The following is a 25,611-nucleotide window of genomic DNA, read 5'->3' as shown; positions in this document are numbered from 1 at the left end:
AATTGTTTATGGGCATATTAACAGACAGATTGATAGCTTGGCAGCCATTTTATTCTTGCAGAGCAAAGGAATCTCCATACACATGTAATGTAATTCAGAAAGACCTTAAATTACTTTTTGAGAAATAGCAATAACAGATCTTGTCAAAATCCAAGATGGCCACCTGTCCGCCATCTTGTTCTGGCTTCTTTACAAACTCAAAATTAGGCACAACTAGGGATTTGCTGATAACGATATAGAGTTTGACCATCTGCTAGCCTACCTTCAGAGAAATTGCAATTACAAACATAGTTGTCAAATTCAAAAACGGCTGCCTATCGATAATCTTCCTATACAAACATATTTGTCAAATTCAAAAATGGTTGCCTATCGATAAATCTTCTTCATATCAGTCTCAAAACGACATGCATAAATCAGGAATTAAACGAAACCTATAGAACACAGTGAATCGCACTTAAGTTAATCGGGGAACAATAAAAACAAAACAAAAACAGTAAAAATTTGAATAGTCTGAAACCCCTGACAGCAGAAATTTCATGTAGAAAGACCCGACGACGGAAATTTCAGGTCGAAACCCCTGACAGCAATTTCATGTTGAGAATTTTCATGTCGAAACCCCTGACAGCAATTTCATGTCGAGATATTTATTAACATTTAAAGGGCTAGCTCAAAATTAATACTTTTGTCAATATACAATGTAGATACTTCATTGTTCTCTAATGTATCTTATCTAAAGAGCAACATCACACATACAGCAACAATTGGAATAGATAAGATGTAACAACTGTACTGTAAGGAGGTTCATACTCCATATCAATTCAACTTTGAGGCCCAATACTGTGTAGTATAAAATGAAATATTTGTGTACTTTCATGGTTTGGAGATTTAAGATTATTTCATGGGTACAAACCATGCACCAATCATATATTTATTACATATCTTGTATTTTCTTTATTCCATAGCAACCGTAAATAAGAGGCCCATTGGCCTTAACGGTCACCCGAGTTATATATTTTAGCATATTTGACCCCTGTGACCTTTAATGAAGGTCAAGGTCATCCATTTGAACAAACTTGGTAGCGCTTCATCTCAGCATGCTACAGACCTAATATTGGGTATCTGGGCCTCTTAGTTATCAAGACAAAGTTGTTTAAAGATTTTAGCATATTTGACCCCTGTGACCTTGAATGGAGGTCAAGGTTATCCATTTGAACAACCTTGGTAGCCCTTTGTTCCAACATGATACTGACCTAATATTGGGTATCTGGGCCTTATGGTTACCAAGAAGTTGTTAGATATGAGCACATTTGGCCCCTGTGACCTTGAATGAAGGTGAATGTCATCCATTTGAACAAACTTGGTAGCCCTTCATCCTTGCATGCTACAGACCAAATATTGGGTCTCTGGGCCTTTTGGTTATCAAGAAGTCATTTAAAGATTTAAGCATATTTGACCCGTGACCTTGAATGAAGGTCAAAGTCATCTATTTAAACAAATTCGGTAGCCCTTCATCCATGCATGCTACAGACCTTATATTGGGTCTCTGGGTCTTATGGTTATCAAGAAGAAGTCATTTAAAGATTTAAGCATATTTGACCTCTGTGACCTTTAATGAAGGTCAAGGTCATTCATTTGAACAAACTTGGTAGCCCTTCATCCCAGCATGCTACTGACCTAACATTAGGTATCTGGGCCTTATGGTTATCAAGAAGAAGTTGAAAATGTAAATTGTTAAACGGACGACGCCGGACAAAAGGCGATCGCAATAGGTCAACTGAGACTTTGTCTCAGGTGACCTAAAAACAAGAACAAAAAAACAAGATATACATGTACAGTACATTGTATCCAAAGTTTTCATGCTTACCACATTTAACAGCAGAAAGAACAAGTCAACAACTGTATAGGTTTGTAGATAGAAAGTGTTTATTTCATGTAACTATCCCAGGATTCATCTGTATAACCTCTCTTTCATACCCATACATCACCATAGCAACCATACCATTGTCTCTGGCATCCTCGGCAACTGCATTGCAAACTGTAGTTGTCGTTACAAAAATCCCACTCAAAAGACAACATTCTTCATCATCATTAAATTATTCTTGATTCCTGTTATTACTTCAGAAAACGTTCTTAATGTTGGTTAACTCAATACTTGTCAAGTTAAATCAACCTAAACCAGAACAGCATCACTTTTTATCGTCTTTTTTTTTTCCAAGTAAAAACACAGCATAAACCTTGGACAGTGAAATATATTTTCTTATCTTACTGTGTCATTACAATGCAACGATTCCTTTGAAATTATCAGTTTTAATTTTAGTTTGAAGCACAAAGAGGATGTTTTCTTGACATGAAATTTATGAAATGCTTTTCTCTAGTCCATTTTATTTTCCAGGTACTGTGTCATTTTTGTTTTTTGTTTTGCCTGTGGTTTTTTTTGCCTATCACTCCACCACTTTCACTTTAGTAATTAGAATCAATACAAATCACCATCTTCTGACCAATTTTGGTAGTTGCCATGGAGACAGTGCCACAGCAAATGGTCACCAATGTCAACCAATGAATAGTTGAAGCTGTGGGAGATGTTTATAACACTAGAATCATCCCATTGCCAATCGAAAATTTTGATAGTGAAAAACATTCAATAAACACTTATTATCACCGATTGTTTCACCTCATGTCTGGTGAAGTTTAGTGTACTTTTAATACTAGAACCAGCTCGCCATTGTTTCTGAAGTTTTCAAGAATTTTTTTTATCTGTGTACCTGTTTCACAAACACATTTGGTGAGGTAAGTAAATTTTAGACTGCGCTATTGTTGGAAGTAACCCTGTATAAGAAGAATTTTTTTCAAATGATAAATTTTCATCACAAAATGTGTATTACGCATTATATTCCTCTTTTACATGGTTTCTCTATAGACAAGCCAGGTTTCAATACTATACTTCTTCAGCACACAGGGAATTGGCACAAGTTCCAGGCCCCACAGTCCATGTTATTTAACCGACAGTCCATATACATGTATGTGTATTGTACCACAGGGATTTGGCACAAGTTCTATACCCCACAGTCTATATGTTATCTACCACAGGGGCTTGACACAAGTTCCCAAACCCGACAGTCCATATACATGTATGTGTTGTTCCACAGGGGCTTGACACAAGTTCCCAAACCCGACAGTCCATATACATGTATGTGTTGTTCCACAGGGGCTTGACACAAGTTCCAAAACCCACAGTCTGTATAATGTATTATATACAAACTGTGGGGGTTGAGAATTTGTACATGTTGTCCCTGTGTTTCAGTTTGATAAGGAAGTTGCCATGTCAAGTAAACTCATGTTACTAGCTGCAAAGAATATTTAAATATAAATTATTATATATATGTATATCAAAGAAGAAGCCAAATGTTTTGGCGAAACTGGTAGACTTATCCTAATAAAGAAATTCAATTGATCCCGAGCTTGTTATGATTGACACCTACCGGGGTACTCTTCGTCTTCCATTTCTTCAATCACCCTGCATACTGGTTAGTATCCAGGGGTGGGATCAACGGTACCAGCTAAACCTGAACTAAATAAACAGTGCTGGCTCTACTGGATCAATATATCAATGTTTGAAGTCTATAAATTAAATATATCGTCAACCAAGAATTTTTGCTTGGTTGACAATACAAAGTTGTTTCTAAAACCAACAGCTTTAAAAAAAATTCTCTTGGTAACAAAAATTGGTAGTCTATCATGGAAGGAAGTTAATTCTTGATAAAAGTTGCACTGTGATAATTTATAATTATCGATCACATTGGGCCCGACACTTATTCTTAGCAGGCCTGTTTTATATTTCCTTCTCTTACAGCATCAAATCTGATATGCTTTTGGATATATTTCATCTGCAATTAGACTGGTTTTACTGTAACAAAAGATACCTAATCTAGATTCATTGATATGTTTAATTAATTAAGAGAGAAGAAGATAAGAATTGACATCAGAATAGAAATCTTAAAAAAAAATAAAATGGAAGGAACTTTGTTCCATTTTGCAAGAAAGCTGAACAAAGCAGCAAATTTCCTCGAGTAACCATTGCTGTTACCACAATCAGCATGCAGGAGCAGCATACTTATCAGTGATCAAATTTCCTGATAAAAGTTCAATAGTGGCATGCACTTAGTTACAATTGTTCAATAAATGAATTTTAAGCGATGATACAAGGACATTTGGTGATGTAAAGTGACCCCAGTATGTCAGTAATACGTTGATGGCTATATGTAACATCTGTACCATCATCATCACAGTTCTACAAAAGTGAATCATCGACATGATAGGTGGCGTGCTGCCACTCATAGCACTAACATATAGTGGTTGGTTCCAACTTTCAAATCCGACCACACTTTTGTTCATCATCATCATCATCATCATTATCACACTCAATAAAAACCATTCTCACAACATGGGACACTCAGCATATATTGAACGACGCCAAGATGAGACAAACGCTGGACAATCACAGTGGTGACGTGTTATCACCATGGTTACCACTTCAGTATAAATATCTGTTCATTAAAAAAAAGTCCGGTCAAGTCACAATGACAACTGTAAATGTAGCAAAACGAACACATGGATAATACTAAGTTCTATAAAATAACTTAAAAAAAATGAGATTTGTCTACCCTTGGAAAATTATCACTGCGGCTCACGTTGTGCGGAATTCATGTGGCAAGCTTACAGGTGTGGTTCATTTCTGGCGTACCGGTGTGTGCTAGTTCAGGCCACCATTTGTAATGTTAACGCTCAATTTGGACGAGTGAGCATGGTCCCCAAATCCAGTGTGTGACTGTCAAAATACACTACAGCTTCCCTCGTCACACTTGAGCAAATTATTTAGCGGGAAGTTGTACATGCAAGGGGAAAAAGGATTTTACAAAAAAAAATAACACTTTTGAAAATGTTAGAATTGCTTTTGTTCTGTTCTCTGGCGGCTTGTCCCAAACATTTGCTCATTTAGCCCGAAAGCCTGGACGTCTGGCGCGATTCATCCACATTCTATCATTCCCCAGTCACACCAGCATCTACACACAAGCTGCTACAGCGTTCCCTACAGAAATGTGCACAGTGGTCACAAGGTATCTAATGGCATGTCTGGATTTTCTGTGACATTTAAAAGTCAACACGATTTCACCAAACGACTCCGCCCTGTAAAGTGGTTCAATTCCAGTAGCGTCACGATTCCACCAAACGGTGCCGCCCTGTAATGTGGTTAAGTTCCAGTAGCGTCACAATTCCACCGAACGGTGCCGCCTTGTAATGTGGTTTATTTCCAGTAGCGTTCCGTCTCCAAGTGTATCGGCGGTCAAAACCGTGGTTTCATCATGAGATATATGGCATGGTGTTTTACTTGTCCCCCCAGTGAAATGCCTGAAGAGTAATTGACCTATGATTTGGGAGTTATTTGTAATAAGAAAGCCGTCCTAACTCAGCACAAAATGAGGTGGATTATTCCCCTTGACCACACTTTTTCTAGGAGGCAGCTCCGTTAGCAACGATCTGGTCTGGTTGACTGCTGGCGGGAATAATAAAGGAAGGAGAGAGCGGGAAAAGGCTGTGGCACCGAGCCTGATAGTCCTGTGCAACGCTCTCACACTGACCAAAGTCGCCTCGGCACATTGCTTCCAACACCTCTATACAGTTCTGAGGAAACAAAACACACTTATTATTGTTCTATGGAGTTTACAGTAGTTAACTAGATATACAACTAGAGTTAAATTTGCAGAAGTAAGGGTTTCAGCTCAACAACGATGGACAGAGGGGATTAAAACTCAACACAGATGGACATAGGAGATTTCAAAACAAAACTGAGGAATGGAAGAGGTTTCAGATCAACACTTGGGGACAGAGGAAATTCAGTTCTAAACTAAGCAAAGCTGATTTTAACTTTCAAAATATTCATTATTCTAACAAAACAAAAGTTTTTTTTTTTTTTTTTTTTTTCAGAAATAAATTCTAGAAAAGGAAACATTTAGATTTCAAAATTTAGATTTCCAAGCAGTTGCCTTACTTATTGACGATTTTCTTACCTTTATGCTGATTCCTGCTAGTTCCTCTGAAAGACTTGTGGCCATATCTAATGCTTTTTTCTGTACTTCTTCTGAGGAGTCTAATTCATACATCATTCTAGCACCTGTCGACAGCAATGGTAGAGCAATATTACAAAACCAGCAGCATGACACAAATGTACACCAGCTAATCACATCCAAAACATTTAGTAACAATAAAAATAATAACATTAGATTCAGTTTGGATATTGAGGTAAAAATGACAAAATGGAATTAACAAGCATATTATTTATTGCTAAAGCAATACATGTCCCCTACTGGCCCCTGATAAAAATATCAAGCGACTTTGACCCAAAAACCCGGACACTTGTCCAAGATATTATGGTCTTTTATCATTTGGTGAAGTTGATCAAAATCCCTCGTGGAATGAAGCCCTTAGAGCGCTGGCAAACTGGCTAGGTACATATACCTACATAGGTAACAAGATTGACAGAGAGAAAACCTACAGTCTCCCCAATGTCACTGATTATGTTTTCACATGTTCCCTCAACAGAGTTGACCTTTATCGCAGTTTAAGTCAGCTTAAGCAGCAAGGTCTCAATTATAAAGTCTTGGTAAATGCTGGCTATATCAGTGTAAGGGCGATTATTTTACCTGCTAATCTGTGTAGTAGCGAGTTTTTGTTCCGCATGATGAACTCTGTGTTGAGTGTTTTTACATCTTTTCCTTGATGGAGCGGTAACGTTTCCATTTCTAACACCTGTTTCACAGCCTCTGGCAATACGCCTTTCTTATTGACTAGAATAAAAACACATCAATCATTTCTCAACAAATCCATTCTTATTGACTAAAATAAAATACATCCAACAAAAAGGCATTTTCACAGGAACACATGTTAAATCCATGAAACGAAATTGTTTATCCCAAGAGAGGAAAACCATTATCAAGCTTAAAATTGTTTAACATAAAATAATGGGCAACAGTACAGTTATATAAACTTGTATTACACTTAAATTAACATTTATTCGTAATTTTACAGAAAATCCTAGGATATGAGTGAGCATATTACCAGGTTTTTTTCCAGATAAATACGGCACATATCAACAATAGATTTTTCATTGTTTCTCACAGAGATAACAGTTGTTTGTAGAATTCGCACTCACCTTTTTGTAAAAACTTGAGTAAACAAATGTGTATCTGAGGATCATTGGAGTCGATACGACAGCCTCGCTTTAGTGATTGTAACATTAACAAGTGTTTGCCTACAAATGGAGAGTATAATGACATTGTAAACAGTTAAATAACAAACAATGAAACAACATTGTAATGGTTTTTATATTGACTATTAATTACAATATTTAAACATCAACATTGTAATGGTTTTCATATTGACTATTAATATTTAAATATCAACATTGTAATTGTTTTCATACATTGACTATTAATATTTAAACGTCAACATTGTGACGGTTTTTGATATTGACTATTAATATTTAAACGTCAACATTGTGACGGTTTTTGATATTGACTATAAATATTTGAACGTCAACATTGTGACGGTTTTTGATATTGACTATAAATATTTGAACGTCAACATTGTGACGGTTTTTATATTGACTATAAATATTTGAACGTCAACATTGTGACGGTTTTTATATTGACTATAAATATTTAAACATCAACATTTATACACATATCAGTCTGACATTTTTACTTTAGTTTTATCACAATGATTTCTGAGAAGTTAACTCTCTTAGTTACGGAATTGTTTCAATTGAGATATGTCCGTTGGTTACCACTCAAGTCAGAAATTGTTGGTAAAATCTCAAATCTATGGATAAATAACGGAGCTGCTTTTATATATTGTGGATTAAACTGGGGCTGCTTGGACTAAACCTGTTCGTTTAAGAAATATGGACAGATATAGTTATCTTCATCCCCTTTCTGGCGGACCTTGACAAACATTTTACAGACCTATAACAACACTTGCAGGTTCATGAAGATTTTCAGACTGAATGCTATATTTTGACATAGTGGAATTAGTTTGTCTGCAATAACAAGTCGGGAACAATTAGGTTTTCTAAACTTACCCTTTCTACTATAAATTTCATACGCAAATATATGGGTTTGTATTTTGTCCTTTGCTAACAACTGAAGTGGCCTGAGGAAGCGAATGGCCTGTTCAAGTGGTTCATCCGTCTGGAATACAAAGAAAAGTGTTAAGATACTCAGGTCTAAATAAACAGCATTTTTCAGAAATTAACTTAAATTTACAGGAAAACAATTTAAAATCCTGAACTTTGTTATAAAATGTATATAATTTGCACACTTATCTTTAAAAGTTGCATATTTTCCTCGGATACAATTTTTGGACTTTTTTTTTTAAACGTGTGCCAAAGATACACATGCCGGTTGACGAATAAAGTAATGCCACCTGCAGTTCATTTAAATTCATAGAATGAAATTTATTTTGATAATGAATTTTAATAATCAGTGTTTTCCTAGCAGTTGTCTCCCTTCATATCGGCAGTGTTTAAACTTGAATTTATCCTTCAGCAGTTTCAAGTTTGGTTATACCTCGATAATGAGCTATAATACCATCCATCAACCTTTGACTGACTCACCCTGGCTAGTTTATCAGGAATCAATTCTTCCTCTTTTGGCCCGTCCATCTCGCCATCCTGCTGTTTTTTGCTCTGTTGCTCCTTTTTGTCTTGTTCTGCTTTCTGTTTCTCCTGGGCCTGTTGGGCCTTTTTAGCAGCTTTTCGCTGCTTATTTCGTAACTTTTTCAATTCACTTGGTGTAAGATTTTCTGTTAAAAAAAATTAGATTAGATGATGGAGGAACCAAAGTGATTTTTCTACAATCTTAAAACCTATTCCTATTTGGTGATCTGAGGAAAATAAATATTTATTTAGATGAATCGGACACTATTAATCAACACTTAAAAAAAAAAAAAAAAAAAAATTCATTCACAGCAAATAATTTCTGCTGAATTTGTGCAAATATTCTACACCCATAGTATACCTGTATCTAAGGATTTGTCTGTTTCATTTTCAGCCAGCGGATGGTCGTTCAAATGAAGATATATCTGAAATAAAGATATTGAACATTTACTCTACCACACAATGTATGACTGGTGTTTATGGATTCATGGAGTGTACTGTTCAATTCATTAACGTCAGTTAGTGATCTCTTAATTCATAGATCTTTTGTTGAGATGTGCGGAGCCTATGGCAGACATTACAATTCATGTCCCATTTATACTTTGTACAGTTTCCAAAACAGGTAACGGGAAACGCCCCATCTAAAATAATTTTGTTACAGTTGTAAACAATACAAATGAAGGTTGCTATAGTTTGCCGTACCACAAAACATTCGGAAGTAAAATTTACTCAAAATCACTCAATATCTAATGGATGTTAAACTCTAACAGACCAGGGTTGATGCAACATGACAGGTAAAAAGTTTGATGTTCACAAACCTGTACCCATGAATGATGCAGATGTGAAATTTCATTGGAATACAGATATCTTTTTTGGAAAATGCGAAATATTTGATTTATGAGTTTTTTTAAAGAAGTGGTACAAGCCTCTCACCTCTATTGCTATTTTTGCTGCTTTGAAGTAGAAAGGATGATTTCGAAGCACATCCTCAAGGCGAAGCAGTCCTATGTAAGCTCGTAACGTCATCTTTCTCATACAATATGTGTGGAAGTCAAACTGGTCCTCAATTATCTCTGTGAAATGCTGCAAAATACAAATAAACAACACATCTGATGAGTAACTGTTTGATGAGTTAATATCATGTCTAACAAGTAAACAACACATCTGGAGAGTAAACAACATATTTGATGAGAAAACAACACATCTAATGAGTAACTGTTTGATGAGTTAATATCGTGTCCGACAAATAAACAACACATCTGGAGAGTAAACAACATATTTGATGAGAAAACAACACATCTAATGAGTAACTGTTTGATGAGTTAATATCGTGTCCGACAAATAAACAACACATCTGGAGAGTAAACAACATATTTGATGAGAAAACAACACATCTAATGAGTAACTGTTTGATGAGTTAATATCATGTCTGACAAGTAAACAACACATCTGGAGAGTAACTGTTTGATGAGTTAATATCGTGTCTGACAAGTAAACAACACATCTGGAGAGTAAACAACACATCTGGAGAGTAAACAACATATTTGATGAGAAAACAACACATCTAATGAGTAACTGTTTGATGAGTTAATATCGTGTCCGACAAATAAACAACACATCTGGAGAGTAAACAACATATTTGATGAGAAAACAACACATCTAATGAGTAACTGTTTGATGAGTTAATATCGTGTCCGACAAATAAACAACACATCTGGAGAGTAAACAACATATTTGATGAGAAAACAACACATCTAATGAGTAACTGTTTGATGAGTTAATATCATGTCTGACAAGTAAACAACACATCTGGAGAGTAACTGTTTGATGAGTTAATATCGTGTCTGACAAGTAAACAACACATCTGGAGAGTAAACAACACATCTGGAGAGTAAACAACATATTTGATGAGAAAACAACACATCTAATGAGTAACTGTTTGATGAGTTAATATCGTGTCTGACAAGTAAACAACATATCTGATGAGTAACTGTTTGATGAGTTAATATCGTGTCTGACAAGTAAACAACACATCTGGAGAGTAAACAACACATCTAATGAGTAACTGTTTGATGAGTTAATATCATGTCTGATAAGTAAACAACACATCTGGAGAGTAACTGTTTGATGAATTAATATCGTGTCTGACAAGTAAACAACACATCTGGAGAGTAAACAACACATCAGATGGCTGAACAACATTTCTGATGAGGAAACAGTAAATCTGATGAATAAACCACACACCTGATAAACAACAATGCTCTTTCTTTGTCAAAACTGGAGCTGAACTCAAAACTTTATCAAAGATGTCGAAATTTTTAAATTTAAATGCACACTCATGATGTCTGACCCTAAAAGATCTTTCATGCTAAACATAAATGAATATATTTGACCGGATGCGTAACATGGAACATAAAAATTGTCTTCATTACATTTCAATACAACATTAACCAACTGAATTATGGCCTTATATATTACCAAACTAAAATATATTTAACGTTAACAGGACAATAACAAGCCTGTATACAAACTGACGGCTGCAATGGCTCAGTCAGTAAGAGCACCAGCCATATCACCTCAAGTGAAGATCAAAGCTGCAAGGTTTTGACTCTTCCTATTCGTGGCTACTTGTGTTTCTCGAGAAGCCAATTAATAGGTCTGTGCTGTCGTGTCCTCAGGCAAGACACTTTACCCTGAGCCTCTCCTGTATGTTGTTAAGTGAGGTGGTCACCAACTGCTACAAGGAGACCCGGCCTCAAAATGACTCTGACTGTTCACAGGGCGATAAATCCAGCAAACAAACAGACAATGTACACTCACTTACCCGGTCTACTTCGTGACATTTCTTCAGCGACTCTCCCCACTTGCCCGTTCGCTGATGCGTGGCCGCACATTCTGTCTGGAACCACATGCACTGCATCTCATTCAAGTTATCCATCGCGGATACACCCTCCTATAACATAAATAAACATTTTGTAAAACACAGCAATGTCTAGTTCAGTAGGGTTATGTATGACAGATTAAAACATTCGAAGGAACTATTCATATAGTACTTATATACTGTGTTAATGCTTGTTTTTCCTGATGAAACATTAACACCAACACCAAACCTCAAATGTATTTTGGCCTATTGATATAAATCTCAATTTCCTTTTGGTAAAAGTAACCCATGTTTGCTTTCGTATCATTGTTTCTAATGAAAACCATACCACAGATTTAACTAAACTGTCATGAAAAAAATCCTGCCCACACAGGGGCTTGAACTATAGCAACCTCTTTCTATCCAAGTGGACACTAACACCAAGTTAAAAGGAAATGAGTACCAGTTTCAGCTAGTAAAGAGAACAGAACATTTAAATATTTTCTCTCCATTATTCCTTGTAACATGAAAGCTGGCATTTTTCCCATAAAAAAAAAACCTTTGATTTCCTGACAGCACAGATATATACCAAATACAACATACATTCCATGCTTGATTCCAAGTTTTAGCAGTATTGGAAGATATGCTATGATTGAGTCTTGCAATTGAAATTTAAATCTGAGAAATATAAATTCTATTAAAGTTATGATAGCCATGCCTCAAATGAAGTATCTTAAATTTAGAGCGCAGACTGTCGATACAGGGTGTAGATAGGGAAGACTTACCCGTTGATACAGGGTGTAGACAGACAAGACTTACCCGCGTGAATTTGGAGCACATATCGGCAGCCTCATTGATGAGGTTAGCCTTGAGCATGTACTTGGCACACTTAGAGTTGATGTAACGGTCGGCAGTGTCGAGAGATTGGGCTTCGTCCATCAGACGCATTGCCTCTTCTATATCACCTGCATGCTGCAACAACAGGGACATTTATAACTAATCGATCAAATGCTGCTATACTGTTAACAAAACTGGTACTTTCTCCTTATTGATAAAGAATCTCTTCAACTCATCACAATTATTGTTATTCATTGTACACAATGGTATTTTAAGTGAGTTCTTTATTCTCTCTCTCTCCGATAAAGCAAATTTGCAAAACAAAGATGAAACCTCGAAAATAAAACAAAGTTCAAAGTGTAATTTGGTGCAAAATACTAGTGGAATAAATTGGTTCCGAGAACCATCCATAGTGATGTTGCAATATTTTGAGAAATGATGACTTTTCAGTGAATTTTAATACCTTATGTATCTTTGCTTTGAGAACATACAACTCTATGAGTAGTGGCGTATGTTCCAAGGCCGCATCTATAAATTCCATGGCCCGCTTCGTGTTACCCTGATGGTCAAAATGTGAGGCTAGGAAATAGTACACCCACACTAAGGACGTGGGCGGCTCCTTCTCACCTTCATCTGTAACAATGGACAAGGTCACACAAGGTCAACCAATCCACGCTTAACTACTAAAACACATCATACATGTACATACATACATTTCGTCAATTTCTTTTTTATTATTTTACATCATGGTTATCCTCTTGATTTCTAAGTTCTACACTTATTATAGAAGTTTTTTAAAATCATTAAAATTATTTTTTTTATTTTACTTAAATTTAGCAAACCAAAATATCTTCAGCAGTATATAGTCATTATATTTCAGCACGCCAATTATAAAGACTAAATTATATTAATTGCTAATGATTAGTTTGTCAGGGACATACATAGAAGGGATTTATTTCATACACCATCATCTTGACAAGCTATATTTTCTCCACCTCCCACATTGTATAGAATTTCTTCATTCCCAGAGTCCTCTGATTGGATATAAATTTTACTGGAATAGCCCTATATGTCTATAACCTTTTATACCCTGTAAACTAATACCCTGATGGATACATTTTGAAGATTACTGACGATAAAGTTATCATGTGTGTGCTAAATAGTAACGTTTATGGTAACATGGTTGCCAAACCATTCTCAAAACTAGAAAATGTCCGACATATAAATGAAAATGACCCGCTGCCACTTGACTTCCCGAAAGCACAGTTTGGTGAGGATGGCATCAGAAGCTAGTTACATTGCATCGGGACAGGAAGGACATCGGTAACACTATACGCCTCCGGGTCCCCCACCTCCCATTTCAAGGCAGGGGACGTAACTAATTTCTTAAAAGGAAAACAATTAACACTTTATCTTTTTAACCTACCAGCTTCGTCAAACTTCTCCACTTTCTTAAGGCTCTCCATGTAACTTAATACCAATTCCTCTATAACTCTCACCTGAAAGAAGGATTTAACAGTTTTAGAATAAATCACAAGGTTTCTTGGACAAAATCGACAGATAACTATTCTCCTCTTAACAATCCAAAGACAGTTTTGTTTGTTTAGTTGGGTACTCACTTTAGTTGGGTCCGCGTACAAAGATTTAATTGTGACAAACAGTGGTGGAACTCCTTTGTGGAAAGCCTTTCTCAGATACGTATCGATCAAACTGGTAAATGTGTTTCCTGTAAATTAAACCATGTCCCATTTTTATATTCTGTAAAGCTATTGATCAGTACAACACTTTTCAATTTTCTTAATGCATGATAAGGTGAATTAAATGATATTTGAGTTCTTAATTCATATTTAAGTTCTCATATTACAGTTATGTTATTTTACATGTAAGTTGTGAATTAACAAAGAAAACATTAATTATACAGAAACATTTTTCCCAAATTAAAGATTAAAATTTAACATTCATTTGAAAACTTTCAAAGTATACCTTTAACCATTTAAATCAGTGATAGATAAGGTTACGATGAGTCTAGTTACCTGTCGTGAAGGCCAATGGCAACCTCTTCGGGGCAGAGGCTCGTGGGAATTCTTTCTCTATATCCTTATACAGCTGGAGACGCTCTTCTGCAGTTTCTGTATTAAAGCAAAAACATCCTTTTTAGTGACCTTAGCTAAGTGACTCGGCCTATTGACATCTGTCATTCCCCTTTCCTAGTAATGGGATTAAAATTGGATCTTATCAATTAACGAAACCCTAAACACCAACTGATTCAAAATCTTTTCACGCCAACTCATCACAATCCACAGCTATGATTATTCTAATTGATTATCTTTTGGTTAATTAAAAATTTACTGCAGTTTGGGTAAACAAATTTCAAAGTCTGCATAATCAGGATGTTATCTGCCAATGTTTCATTCATATGCATAAAATATGATAGCAACAGAGAATGTAGTCTTAAGAGTGCTTAAGAAATGAAAATGCACCTCGACAATTTGCTTGATAAAGAAAACAATACCGTAAAAAAGCTTGCAAACAAAGTTTTAAATCGCTAGTGTTAATTAACCATATCAACAATCATTTTCTCCAAGAATCAGCTGATTTAGTATAAAGGTTGTTAACTACATTCAACAGACCATTCTAGCCCATATTACATTATGGATTTACAGCCGATACCCCATCAATACCCCTCCCTACAATATAACTAGTAAACAGTTTACCAGGAGTGGCAGCCTCCTCCTGTTTCCTGTAGTGGCCCCAGTTCTCTGGATTTCTCAAGATCAGATCCTTGTAAACATCGGCGGACTCTTTATGTCTGCCCAACTTCTGATAAAGTTCACCTGAAGAATGCAATTATTTCTCTCAGGTATAAAAAAATTCTTTCAGACATACAGAGTTTCTCTCAGATATCAACAGTTTCTCTCAGGTATAAACAGTTTCTCTCGGGTATAAACAGTTTCTCTCGGGTATAAACAGTTTCTCTCGGGTATAAACAGTTTTATCTCAGGTATAAAGAGTTTCTCTCAGATATCAACAGTTTTATCTCGGGTATAAACAGTTTCTCTCAAGTATAAACAGTTTCTCTCGGGTATAAACAGTTTCTCTCGGGTATAAACAGTTTTATCTCAGGTATAAACAGTTTCTCTCGGGTATAAACAGTTTCTCTTGGGTATAAACAGTTTCTCTCGGGTATAAACAGTTTCTCTCAGATATCAACAGTTTCTCTCAAGTATAAAGAGTTTCTCTCAGGTATGAACAGTTTTTCTCAAATATAAACAGTTTATATTGGTTTTGCTTTCATTCAAATGTTCAACATCAACAACAAATGAAATACAAATGTATAACTCAAAAAGAAATTAATGCAAACATTTCTCTCTAGCAAATTCTGATAGTGATGATTTCAAATTCCTTCTACCTTTAAATCATATTTCAAAAGCAATAACAATTATGATATGAATATACAGATGAGTATAAACTTAATCATGTTACTTATACGATAGAAAATACTTTATACGACAAAGCTTCCTCATACCTCTAATTTCTTGAACAGCTAACTTGTCTACAATTTGTTTTTCGTATTTTTCTAAGTGGGTGAGTGCTTCGGAATTCATTCCCGATTCCCGTAGTACCAGGTTCTGGTACATGAGGAGTTCGCTGTGCTCATAGTCCAGTGGTTTAGGCTGAAAGTACAATTTCCTTTACAAGTTTGTACAGATTCATGGAATTGGCTCTTATTTATCATTACATTATCTACAAAAAGCAGAATGTTATGACATAAATTTTTGCTCTAATTGTAAGAAAAATTTAAATTGCCAGAATGAACAAAACATTTTCAGGACAAATTTATTTTTACAAAGTTAACAAAGACTTCATCACACCTGACACAGGAACAATAATCTATGACGTGAAATATTCTTCAGTATTTATGTTGTTTTCAACTATTAGATAGTTTTGGGTTACAAACTTAAGTGGTTAACCTACACAGATAAATCTAAATAATTAGTCCAGCATTTCAACTAAATCTGTTGTATTTACTGTTCAGGGCACCTTTGTAAGATTTCATTCTGAAGTTTAGGGACACCTTTGTAAGATTTCATTCCGAAGTTTAGGGACACCTTTGTAAGATTTCATTATGAAGTTTAGGGACACCTTTGTAAGATTTCATTCTGAAGTTACCAGAGCTGTAGATTTGCTTATAACACAATACTGTGAGTATTAAAAGTGTATGCGGAAAATCTATACTGAAATCCACTATATTGAAATTCGTACCATTTGTGTTTTGCGGAACTCCTCAATGATACTGAAGGCCATATCATAGTCCTTCAATAAATGGTAAGACATGGCATAGCCAATCCAAGACGCACGCTGGCCCGGCCTCAACACAAGTAGTTGGTAACGTGTATCCTACAACGAAGTAAAAACAGATTATAAACAAGCAAAGGTAATACATGTCCCTTACTGGTCCCCGCTAAAAATAATTAGTGACCTTGACCCAAAACCCTGAAACTTGAACCTGTTTAGAGATATTATAGTAATATATAATTGTGTGATGATTGATTGATAGTCCTCATGGAATGAAGCTGCAAAAGAGATGACAAACAAAAGAGATGGCGTTTCGTATATACGTAAAAGACGGATGGAGAAGAAACATATAGTCCCCCTGGTTTTACATATACAGTGGACCCTCGATAATCCGAACACCTTCGTTCCAAGTCCAAACCGTCCGGATTACGAGTTTTCCGGACTGCCGAATTTCGTCTACCAGGTAAAAAAAAATTGTCGTGTAAGAGTTATCTCCCTTGATTATATACAATCCGGGACGTTTCATAAACACGTCTAATTGTCAGACTTTTTAACAATAAATATACTTATGTTTCTGATATGATTCTTGTTTTGTTTTGTAGAAATTAAAAAATAAACTATGTTTTTAAAAGAACATGTAAAATGAAAGTTGTTTTATTTATAGCAGGCATATGTGACCTACAAATAACACACGTGTCACGTCCCGGAGGTTCACAAACAAGTAGAAATTACAAACGTTAAATACCTTAAATAAAAGACTCGGATTTTACAACTTACCACCAGTCCATGTTTTTTTTAAAGATTTGTACGTACCAGAAACCCCAAGCTATCTATTTCAAAGTACGCGACACCAGCGAGAACTACCCAAGATGTCCGATAATTATTAAACCCGTATTCACTTAGACACAATGTGACGCTTAGTTAAGTATCGGACGACTATTGACTAATTTGTGTGTAATCAACCCAGTTCTTGTGATCACTGCTTAATACGTAAATGTGTATGTAATTAATAACATGCATCTTTCAATGAGTCGTCGTTTCACGTAACGGTGTTACAAGCCGATATCCGTGTTTACCCAATACAAGTGTTATGATGTTAATTACCGATCATAAATGTATTACATGTATTTGAGATTAATTAATTATCGTATCATGTACTTATGTTTGTGCATAAATTCTGTAACATTTAGGTCGTAGAGAAAAAGCAATGTACCGTTATAAAAACAAAAGCTACACATTGTAACACAGGTAAACACCTGGGGCTATGACCTGGCAGCGGTTGCTATGACTTCGCACAGTGTCAAGCGATAGTCTGTACAGCTGGCGAGACGGGTGACTTGCCCCGACATTTTTTTCTCCTCGTGGTGAAAAAATCGTCCGGATTATTGAGGGAAATTTACTAATGAAAAGTACGTTCCGTTCCCAAAATGGGCTTCCGGAATCGGAATCCGAATTTCCGGACTGGTGAGTACAAATAACGTTACGGAAATCCGTTCCCGTGCATTTCCGTCCGGACTGTGAGTTTTCCGGACTATTGGCGTCCGGATTAACGCGGGTCCACTGTATCGTACAATAAGATTTACTATGGCTTAATTATGGTTTTGACATTGAGAGGTATCTGGTAATGCCAAAAAAAAATAATTGTGTTTCCGCTAACCCTATATTTTGATACCCAACTTGATGTTGGTTTTTTTTACCATTTTCAGGGAAGGACTATTTAAGTCAACATTCCTCGTCTGTAAAACCTTAGTAAAAACCTTAAAAAATAATCAAAAAAATTACCCACATACGTACCCTATCTTTTTCTTTTCTAAACAATGTGTTACAGCTATAGTGGACAGACAAGCGACAGTTTCTTATCTAGTTTAACAAGTATTAATGATCAAATCATAGACTGCTATCATTTTTTTATCTTTTTACTAAGTCTCCAATTCTCTACTTACTCTGTAGCCCTCTAGGTCCCGCATCTGTATCTGTAACAAGGACAGATCTCTCAAGATCTGCAGGTTATCCTGAAAACAAACACAAGTTTGTATATCAAGAATTAAGTAAAAAAAGTCTGAATATTATTCTTCGGCAGATGTTGCATGTTATCTTAGAAAACAAACACAATATTGCATTTTCATAGTGAGATCTACACATGACCCTGAGAATCAAACACAATCATGTATTTCTTCAGGAAGTAGAGTTATGATATTCTTGACAATGCACAATTACACACAAAAAGCTATTAAGACCAATAAGTGGTCGATAAAATGATAATTCTACAGAAGTGGAGGCATTGTCTGCACATAAAATTGGGTACAAGTAACAATTTTTTTTATTTCTAGTGACAGTGACCTTGACCTTTGACTTCTGGACCTGAAAAGCATTCCAAAGGAAGCACTTGTGGTAAGGAAGATCTGCATGAAGTTTGAGTTTAATCATCCTAAGGGAATTTGAGCTATCGCACAGAAACAAATTTTCTATTTTCAGTAACAGTGACCTTGACCTTTGCCCTTCAGGCCTTAAAAACAATCCAAAGGAAGCACTTGTGATAAGGAAGATCTTCATGAAATTTGAGTTTGATTGGCTCAAGGGAACTTGAGTTATAGCACAGAAACCTCTGTGCAGACACCGACATAAGTGATACCTATATGTTGCCTGCAGGCGACACAAAAAGAGAAATAACAGAAAATAATCATATACTGAATTCCAGTAATGTGCTCTACAGTATGCAAACACTAAGTGATACGTATATGTCACCTGCTTTCTGCAGACACTGAATTATGGGCATGCATTGCAAACAGAAGTGGGTCTGTCATATAGTTCTCTGGACAGAGTCAGTAAGTCCTGCTTGGCTCTCACCAAAAGCGGCTTGGAAAAGGTGTTAAGAGTTCAATATGAAATGGGCTAAACCTAGGATCTTCTGGAATAGACCCAATAAAAATATTTTCAAATAATACATAATTTTTGTTTCCTTACCGTCCCTATAGGACACTATCGACTTACCTTGTCCCATTTCAGTGCATTCCTATAAGCCTTGATAGCCTCATCATATTTCCTGTCTGACCGCTGCAGCAACCCGTAAACGTGCCAGCCTAGAGGTCAGTGTCAAGGTATAACAATAACACACCACAAGGACTAAATAACACTACATTTTACGTTGGACACAAGACGTGTATGACCTTCTACAGAACTGAAGTCTACAATACAATCTAAAACAAGCATACTGGGGCATTGCTTATTAAAGCAATACATGTCCCCTACCATATATATATACCTATAAATAGTAACAGTGACCATGACCTTGACTTTGACTTAAAAACCCTGAAACTCAAAATTTTCTATGATATTGGGGTCCTTTATCATTGTATGAAGTTTGATCAAAATCCCTCAAGGAATGAAGCTGCTGAGTGCTGGGGTTATGTAAATACGTACGTAAAAGATGACAGAGAGAAAACCTATAGTTCCCCTGGTTTCACTGGTAGGGGACTAAATCTATAACAAGAGGCCCAATGGGCCTGTATCGCTCACCTGGCTCTACAGCAACTTTGAAGTTGGTTGAGGTCATTTCTACAGATACTATGCTGATTACTTCTTTATTCAAATATCAGAGTAGGCTAGGTTTATTCATATTAATAAATTTTCTAGTCCTTTATTCCAGCATTCTATTGGCCTAATATCAGGTCTCAAAGGCTCTTGGCTATCGCAAAATTATTATTTACAGAATTAAGCCGATTTCACCCATGTGACCTTGAATGTAGGTCAAGGTCATTTATTTGAACAAATTTGGTAGCCCTTCACCCCAGCATGCTACAGGCCCAATATCAAGTCCCTGGGCCTCTTGGTTATTGAGAAGAAGTTGTTTGAAGATTATAGCCTATTTGCCCAATGTGACCTTGAATGAAGGTCAAGGTCATTTATTTGAACAAACTTGGTAGCCCTTGATCCCAGCATGCTACAGCCTAATATCAAGTCCCTGGGCCTCTTGGTTATTGAGAAGAAGTCGTTTGAAGATTATAGCCTATTTCACCTCTGTGACCTTGAATGAAGGTCAAGGTCATTTATTTGAACAAACTTGGTAGCCCTTCACCCCAGCATGCTACAGGCCCAATATCAAGTCCCTGGGCCTCTTGGTTATTGAGAAGAAGTCGTTTGAAGATTATAGCCTATTTCACCTCTGTGACCTTGAATGAAGGTCAAGGTCATTTATTTGAACAAACTTGGTAGCCCTTCACCTCAGCATGCTACATGCCTAATATCAAGTCCCTGGGCCTCTTGGTTATTGCGAAGAAGTTGTTTGAAGATTATAGCCTATTTCACCTCTGTGACCTTGAATGAAGGTCAAAGTCATTTATTTGAACAAACTTGGTAGCCCTTCACCCCAGCATGCTACAGGCCCAATATCAAGTCCCTGGGCCTCTTGGTTATTGCGAAGAAGTTGTTTGAAGATTATAGCCTATTTCACCCATGTGACCTTGAATGAAGGTCAAGGTCATTTCTTTGAACAAACTTGGTAGCCCTTCACCCCAGCATGCTACAGGCCCAATATCAAGTCCCTGGGCCTCTTGGTTATTCAGAAGAAGTCGTTTGAAGATTATAGCCTATTTTACCTCTGTGACCTTGAATGAAGGTCAAGGTCATTTATTTGAACAAACTTGGTAGCCCTTCACCCCAGCATGCTACAGGCCTAATATCAAGTCCCTGGGCCTCTTGGTTATTGAGAAGAAGTTGTTTGAAGATTATAGCCTATTTCACCTCTGTGACCTTGAATGAAGGTCAAGGTCATTTATTTGAACAAACTTGGTAGCCCTTCACCCCAGCATGCTACAGGCCTAATATCAAGTCCCTGGGCCTCTTGGTTATTGAGAAGAAGTTGTTTGAAGATTACAGCCTATTTGCCCAATGTGACCTTGAATGAAGGTCAAGGTCATTTATTTGAACAAACTTGGTAGCCCTTCACCCAAGCATGCTACAGGCCCAATATCAAGTCCCTGAGCCTCTTGGTTATTGAGAAGAAGTTGTTTGAAGATTACAGCCTATTTGCCCAATGTGACCTTGAATGAAGGTCAAGGTAATTTATTTGAACAAACTTGGTAGCCCTTGATCCCAGCATGCTACAGGCCTAATATCAAGTCCCTGGGCCTCTTGGTTATTGAGAAGAAGTCGTTTGAAGATTATAGCCTATTTCACCCATGTGACCTTGAATGAAGGTCAAGGTCATTTCTTTGAACAAACTTGGTAGCCCTTCACCCAAGCAAGCTACAGGCCCAATATCAAGTCCCTGGGCCTCTTGGTTATTGAGAAGAAGTTGTTTGAAGACTACAGCCTATTTCACCCATGTGACCTTGAATGAAGGTCAAGGTCATTTATTTGAACAAACTTGGTAGCCCTTGATCCCAGCATGCTACAGGCCTAATATCAAGTCCCTGGGCCTCTTGGTTATTGAGAAGAAGTCGTTTGAAGATTATAGCCTATTTCACCTCTGTGACCTTGAATGAAGGTCAAGGTCATTTCTTTGAACAAACTTGGTAGCCCTTCACCCCAGCATGTTACAGGCCCAATATGAAGTTCCTGAGCCTCTTGGTTATTGAGAAGAAGTTGTTTAAATGAAAAAGTTGACGCCGGACGGACGCCGCACCATGGCATAAGCTCACTTGCCCTTCGGGCAGGTGAGCTAAAAACGAAATATCACATGTAAATTACACTAGCTATACAATTATTGTGCACATGAAATGAAATGGAATCAAGAACTATTGTGGAAAGTAAAACTCTTCTTTTTGTTGATGTTTATAATAAATTTCATCATATGAGATTCATTTCCATCTAACCACATGTAATACTTTTATTCTAATCACAGAAATCATAAGAATACCATTCGTGTCCATATAGTGATTTATTTTAGATTAATCAATTTTATATTGTTTCAATAGGCTAGCACCACTTACTTTTAACACTCTTAGTATTATCAAGTATTTAGACAGTGATGTGTCTGTTTCAATTTACATGAAAGGACAATTTAAACTGAAGATCTCTCTCTCTCTCTACTCCTGATGTCAGAGTTAGTATAGCCCATGTCATGAGATATTGAGCAACAAGGATACAGACATGACTACGAAGGTCATTCCTCAGCCCTCGCCGCACATGATCATAGGCCTCTTCCTTCCTACCTAGACAGTTCAGTGTCAGGCCCTTCATGGCCAGCGTCTCTGCAGACAAATATAAAGTTAAGAGATTTATTAAATACCATTGATACAAATAATTCATGTATAAAATCATTATCATCCTCAGTTTCTCCATTTGCCCAATATAATGGACTTCATCGGAACTTCGGGGAGCATATAACTTTATATATATATACACAAATCTAAATATCTTAATAATGCCAAGAACACTGTATCTTTATCTCAACAGATCGAAAACACTTACCGCCATGTTCTGAAAACTTGGGATTTGACAAAATCTGTTTGGCAAATTTCAGCCCATTCTTGTACTGTTTTTGCTCGTAGCATTTCTGCAAATCAAAAGAAATGTTTAATTGCAAAGCTATTGTTAACACTTTTTAGATTTTTAGATAAATTCCACATCATTTCATCATTCCTGTAGAAGTTCCATTATAACTCCCAGTCCTTAGTCCACTACCTGAACACAGTATATGTTTTAATGAGTTAGTTGACTTGAAAGAAATATACCTGGTATATAAGTAAATTTTAGGCTTATTAAGAAAATCTAATTAATTGCAATCAAAAACTATCTCAAGACAGCTCAATAGATTGAAGAGTATAGCTATATATGCCAATGTTAAGTTGCTTTGATTCTACACAGGGATTAATCTAGAATTTAGGAGAAACTACCCTTTTTGGACCATAGGGGAAAATCAGTTCTGAAAAGGGGAGAAATTTAAACATCACAAAGTTTCAGTTTTTTGCTTTAAAAACACATTTTTCAAGTAAAAACAGCAAATGGTTAATTAGGAAAGCAAATCTGGAGTATTTGGGAATATTATTGCCATAAAAATGGGGGAAAATACAATATTTCAGTGAAGTCTGAGGGGAAAAATGGAACAAAATCCTGAGTGGAAACTACCCATAAAGGGTAGTAAAAAATCCCTAGATTGATCCCTGCTATGAATCATTGGTTCACTATACATTTCCAAAAAACATCAACTTCATGGTTCACTATACATTCATGATTATAATTTCTGCATTTTGAAATTCCAGACTAATATTTCTTTATATGAAATATGCTTCTCTGAAATGTTGCAGTTACAGTGGCAGTGATTGGCCATGGCTGTACTTGAAGTAGGCAGAGTTTTAATTAAAATGTTGGGAATTTGGCTTATATATGAAATAATTTGATTTATTTTGCATTCAATCATATGGATTTCGTTATTTATGTAACAAATGCATGAAATCTCCCTATGTGGGGAATCCCTTACAGAGCCAAACACATTTGCACAAGTTGGTGTCCATAAAAGGATTTAAGCCCTGCCTACTTTAAAGGGACAATTGAGTCAAGTTTGTTTACTTTTTTATCATTTCACACATTATTTCATGATAGTGTACTTCAGTTCTCCTTATGAACTATCCTTGGGTCATATATTGATACAAGTTTATGTTTTCCATGCGTTTTTTTAATTAATTGTAAGGGGGATCATAATCGTACTAACACTGGACATGGTATTTTAGCATTAAACAGAGTTTAACAGGCATTGTCTTTTTTAATGCTTACTACTAGGGAGTTGACATCCTTCTAATCACCAGAATGTTTGTTGGCCAGCGAATTCATATAAAATGTATGCCTTGACTTATCTGTATGTCAAGTGCTATCCAAACTTTGGTGAAGATATGTACAGTTTGTGTTGAATAATGATAACCACATATACCATCACTAAAACAGCCTCGAGTTATCCATGTCAAAGTGACAGATTACATACATATTGGTAATACATCAAATGTATATATACATACATGTATAATTTTGAAGAGAAATGAACAACATTTAACATGCAAATGTATATTTCTTTATAATATTTACAGCAGCTAAAATTTGCTTATTTAGGATAATTTTATTCAAACAAGTATAAATATATATAGGCCTATATACTAGACAGTATAATATTAAAGGGGCTTATAATATGGTATTTTTAAATGCCGTTGTTTTGATAGAATGAAATTGTCTGTTTCTATGCAATTTCTCTATCAACTAACACCTAAAAATCAATATCAGGCTTCCAATTCTATTATGAAATAATGAATATTTAATTTGGTTAAAAAGTATATTTTCATCAGTTTATTTTGTTTTTTTTTTAACAAGCAGTCATGCAATTTTGCAACCCGTAGGTCATAATAGATTGCAGTGATTATAAAGGGCATGTTGAAAGTGTTACTCTTATGTCTGTTGAGGAATGTGGACCATTGAACCGTGCATTTCTGCGATTTGTCAAAAAAATCAAGAACGAAAGTAAGCAATATCTAGCTTTTTACACTTGAGAATGACATGCACATTTTGGAGAATTGCAGCCAATTTTAATATTCTAATTCCATTCATCGTTAATATTAATGCATATTATCTGGAGAATATATTCATAGCCGTGACAACCAAGCACGCCCAGCCTGAAACATGAACCTGATCGTTGAACGACATCCGTTTTCCATTTGTGGCACCCAACCCACTCGTTTGGCTATCGCTCTTGACATTTTCCTCATACATTCATATTCATTTCAAAGGCTTACCAAAATTCTCTTGAAGAAATTATTTTCTTTTGGAGGTAAAGGGTTGTTGGTAGGCATTTTGGTACTGTTTAGGTGCCCTAAACGTAGCGACAAGTGTCAAATCCCATAGAATCAACAAGCCCAAACCACGAGGTGAATTTCCAATATGGAGGAAATGGATTCCCTGCTAACATATCGATTGGACGAGATTT

The 25,611-nt window shown here is 36.1% G+C and overlaps 1 protein-coding gene across 1 annotated transcript; it reads right to left on the bottom strand.

The window, feature by feature from the left end:
* Positions 1-1,901: 1,901 nt before the first annotated feature.
* On the bottom strand, positions 1,902-25,585 carry LOC117329766 (N-alpha-acetyltransferase 15, NatA auxiliary subunit-like). The gene is made up of 22 exons (XM_033887891.1): positions 25,421-25,585; positions 23,115-23,199; positions 22,790-22,894; positions 19,695-19,783; positions 18,647-18,715; positions 16,671-16,805; positions 15,934-16,081; positions 15,122-15,241; positions 14,441-14,536; positions 14,027-14,133; positions 13,834-13,906; positions 12,871-13,040; positions 12,390-12,542; positions 11,535-11,663; positions 9,644-9,793; positions 9,072-9,135; positions 8,669-8,856; positions 8,135-8,243; positions 7,208-7,306; positions 6,699-6,842; positions 6,066-6,169; positions 1,902-5,679 (listed from the first exon to the last, which is right to left on the bottom strand). Exons 1-22 carry the CDS (start codon positions 25,475-25,477, stop codon positions 5,509-5,511), a joined length of 2,565 nt encoding a protein of 854 aa, XP_033743782.1. The 5' UTR covers positions 25,478-25,585; the 3' UTR covers positions 1,902-5,508.
* Positions 25,586-25,611: the final 26 nt, after the last annotated feature.

Source organism: Pecten maximus, chromosome 6 (genome assembly GCF_902652985.1).
Source record: "Pecten maximus chromosome 6, xPecMax1.1, whole genome shotgun sequence".
NCBI lineage: Eukaryota > Metazoa > Mollusca > Bivalvia > Pectinida > Pectinidae > Pecten > Pecten maximus.
Note: the sequence above shows the minus strand (reverse complement) of the source record. Positions and strands in the feature narration are given on the sequence as shown.

Bases quoted from the DNA above. Each gene is read 5' to 3' on its own strand.
- LOC117329766 (XM_033887891.1), bottom strand. From the start codon at position 25,477: ATGCCTACCAACAACCCTTTACCTCCAAAAGAAAATAATTTCTTCAAG. The intron at 12,543-12,870 runs GTATTAAAATTC...CTGTTGTTGCAG, and splicing joins TCAAAGCAAAGATACATAAG to CATGCAGGTGATATAGAAGA. The intron at 7,307-8,134 runs GTAAGTTTAGAA...CTCCATTTGTAG, and splicing joins TGAAATTTATAGTAGAAAGG to GCAAACACTTGTTAATGTTA.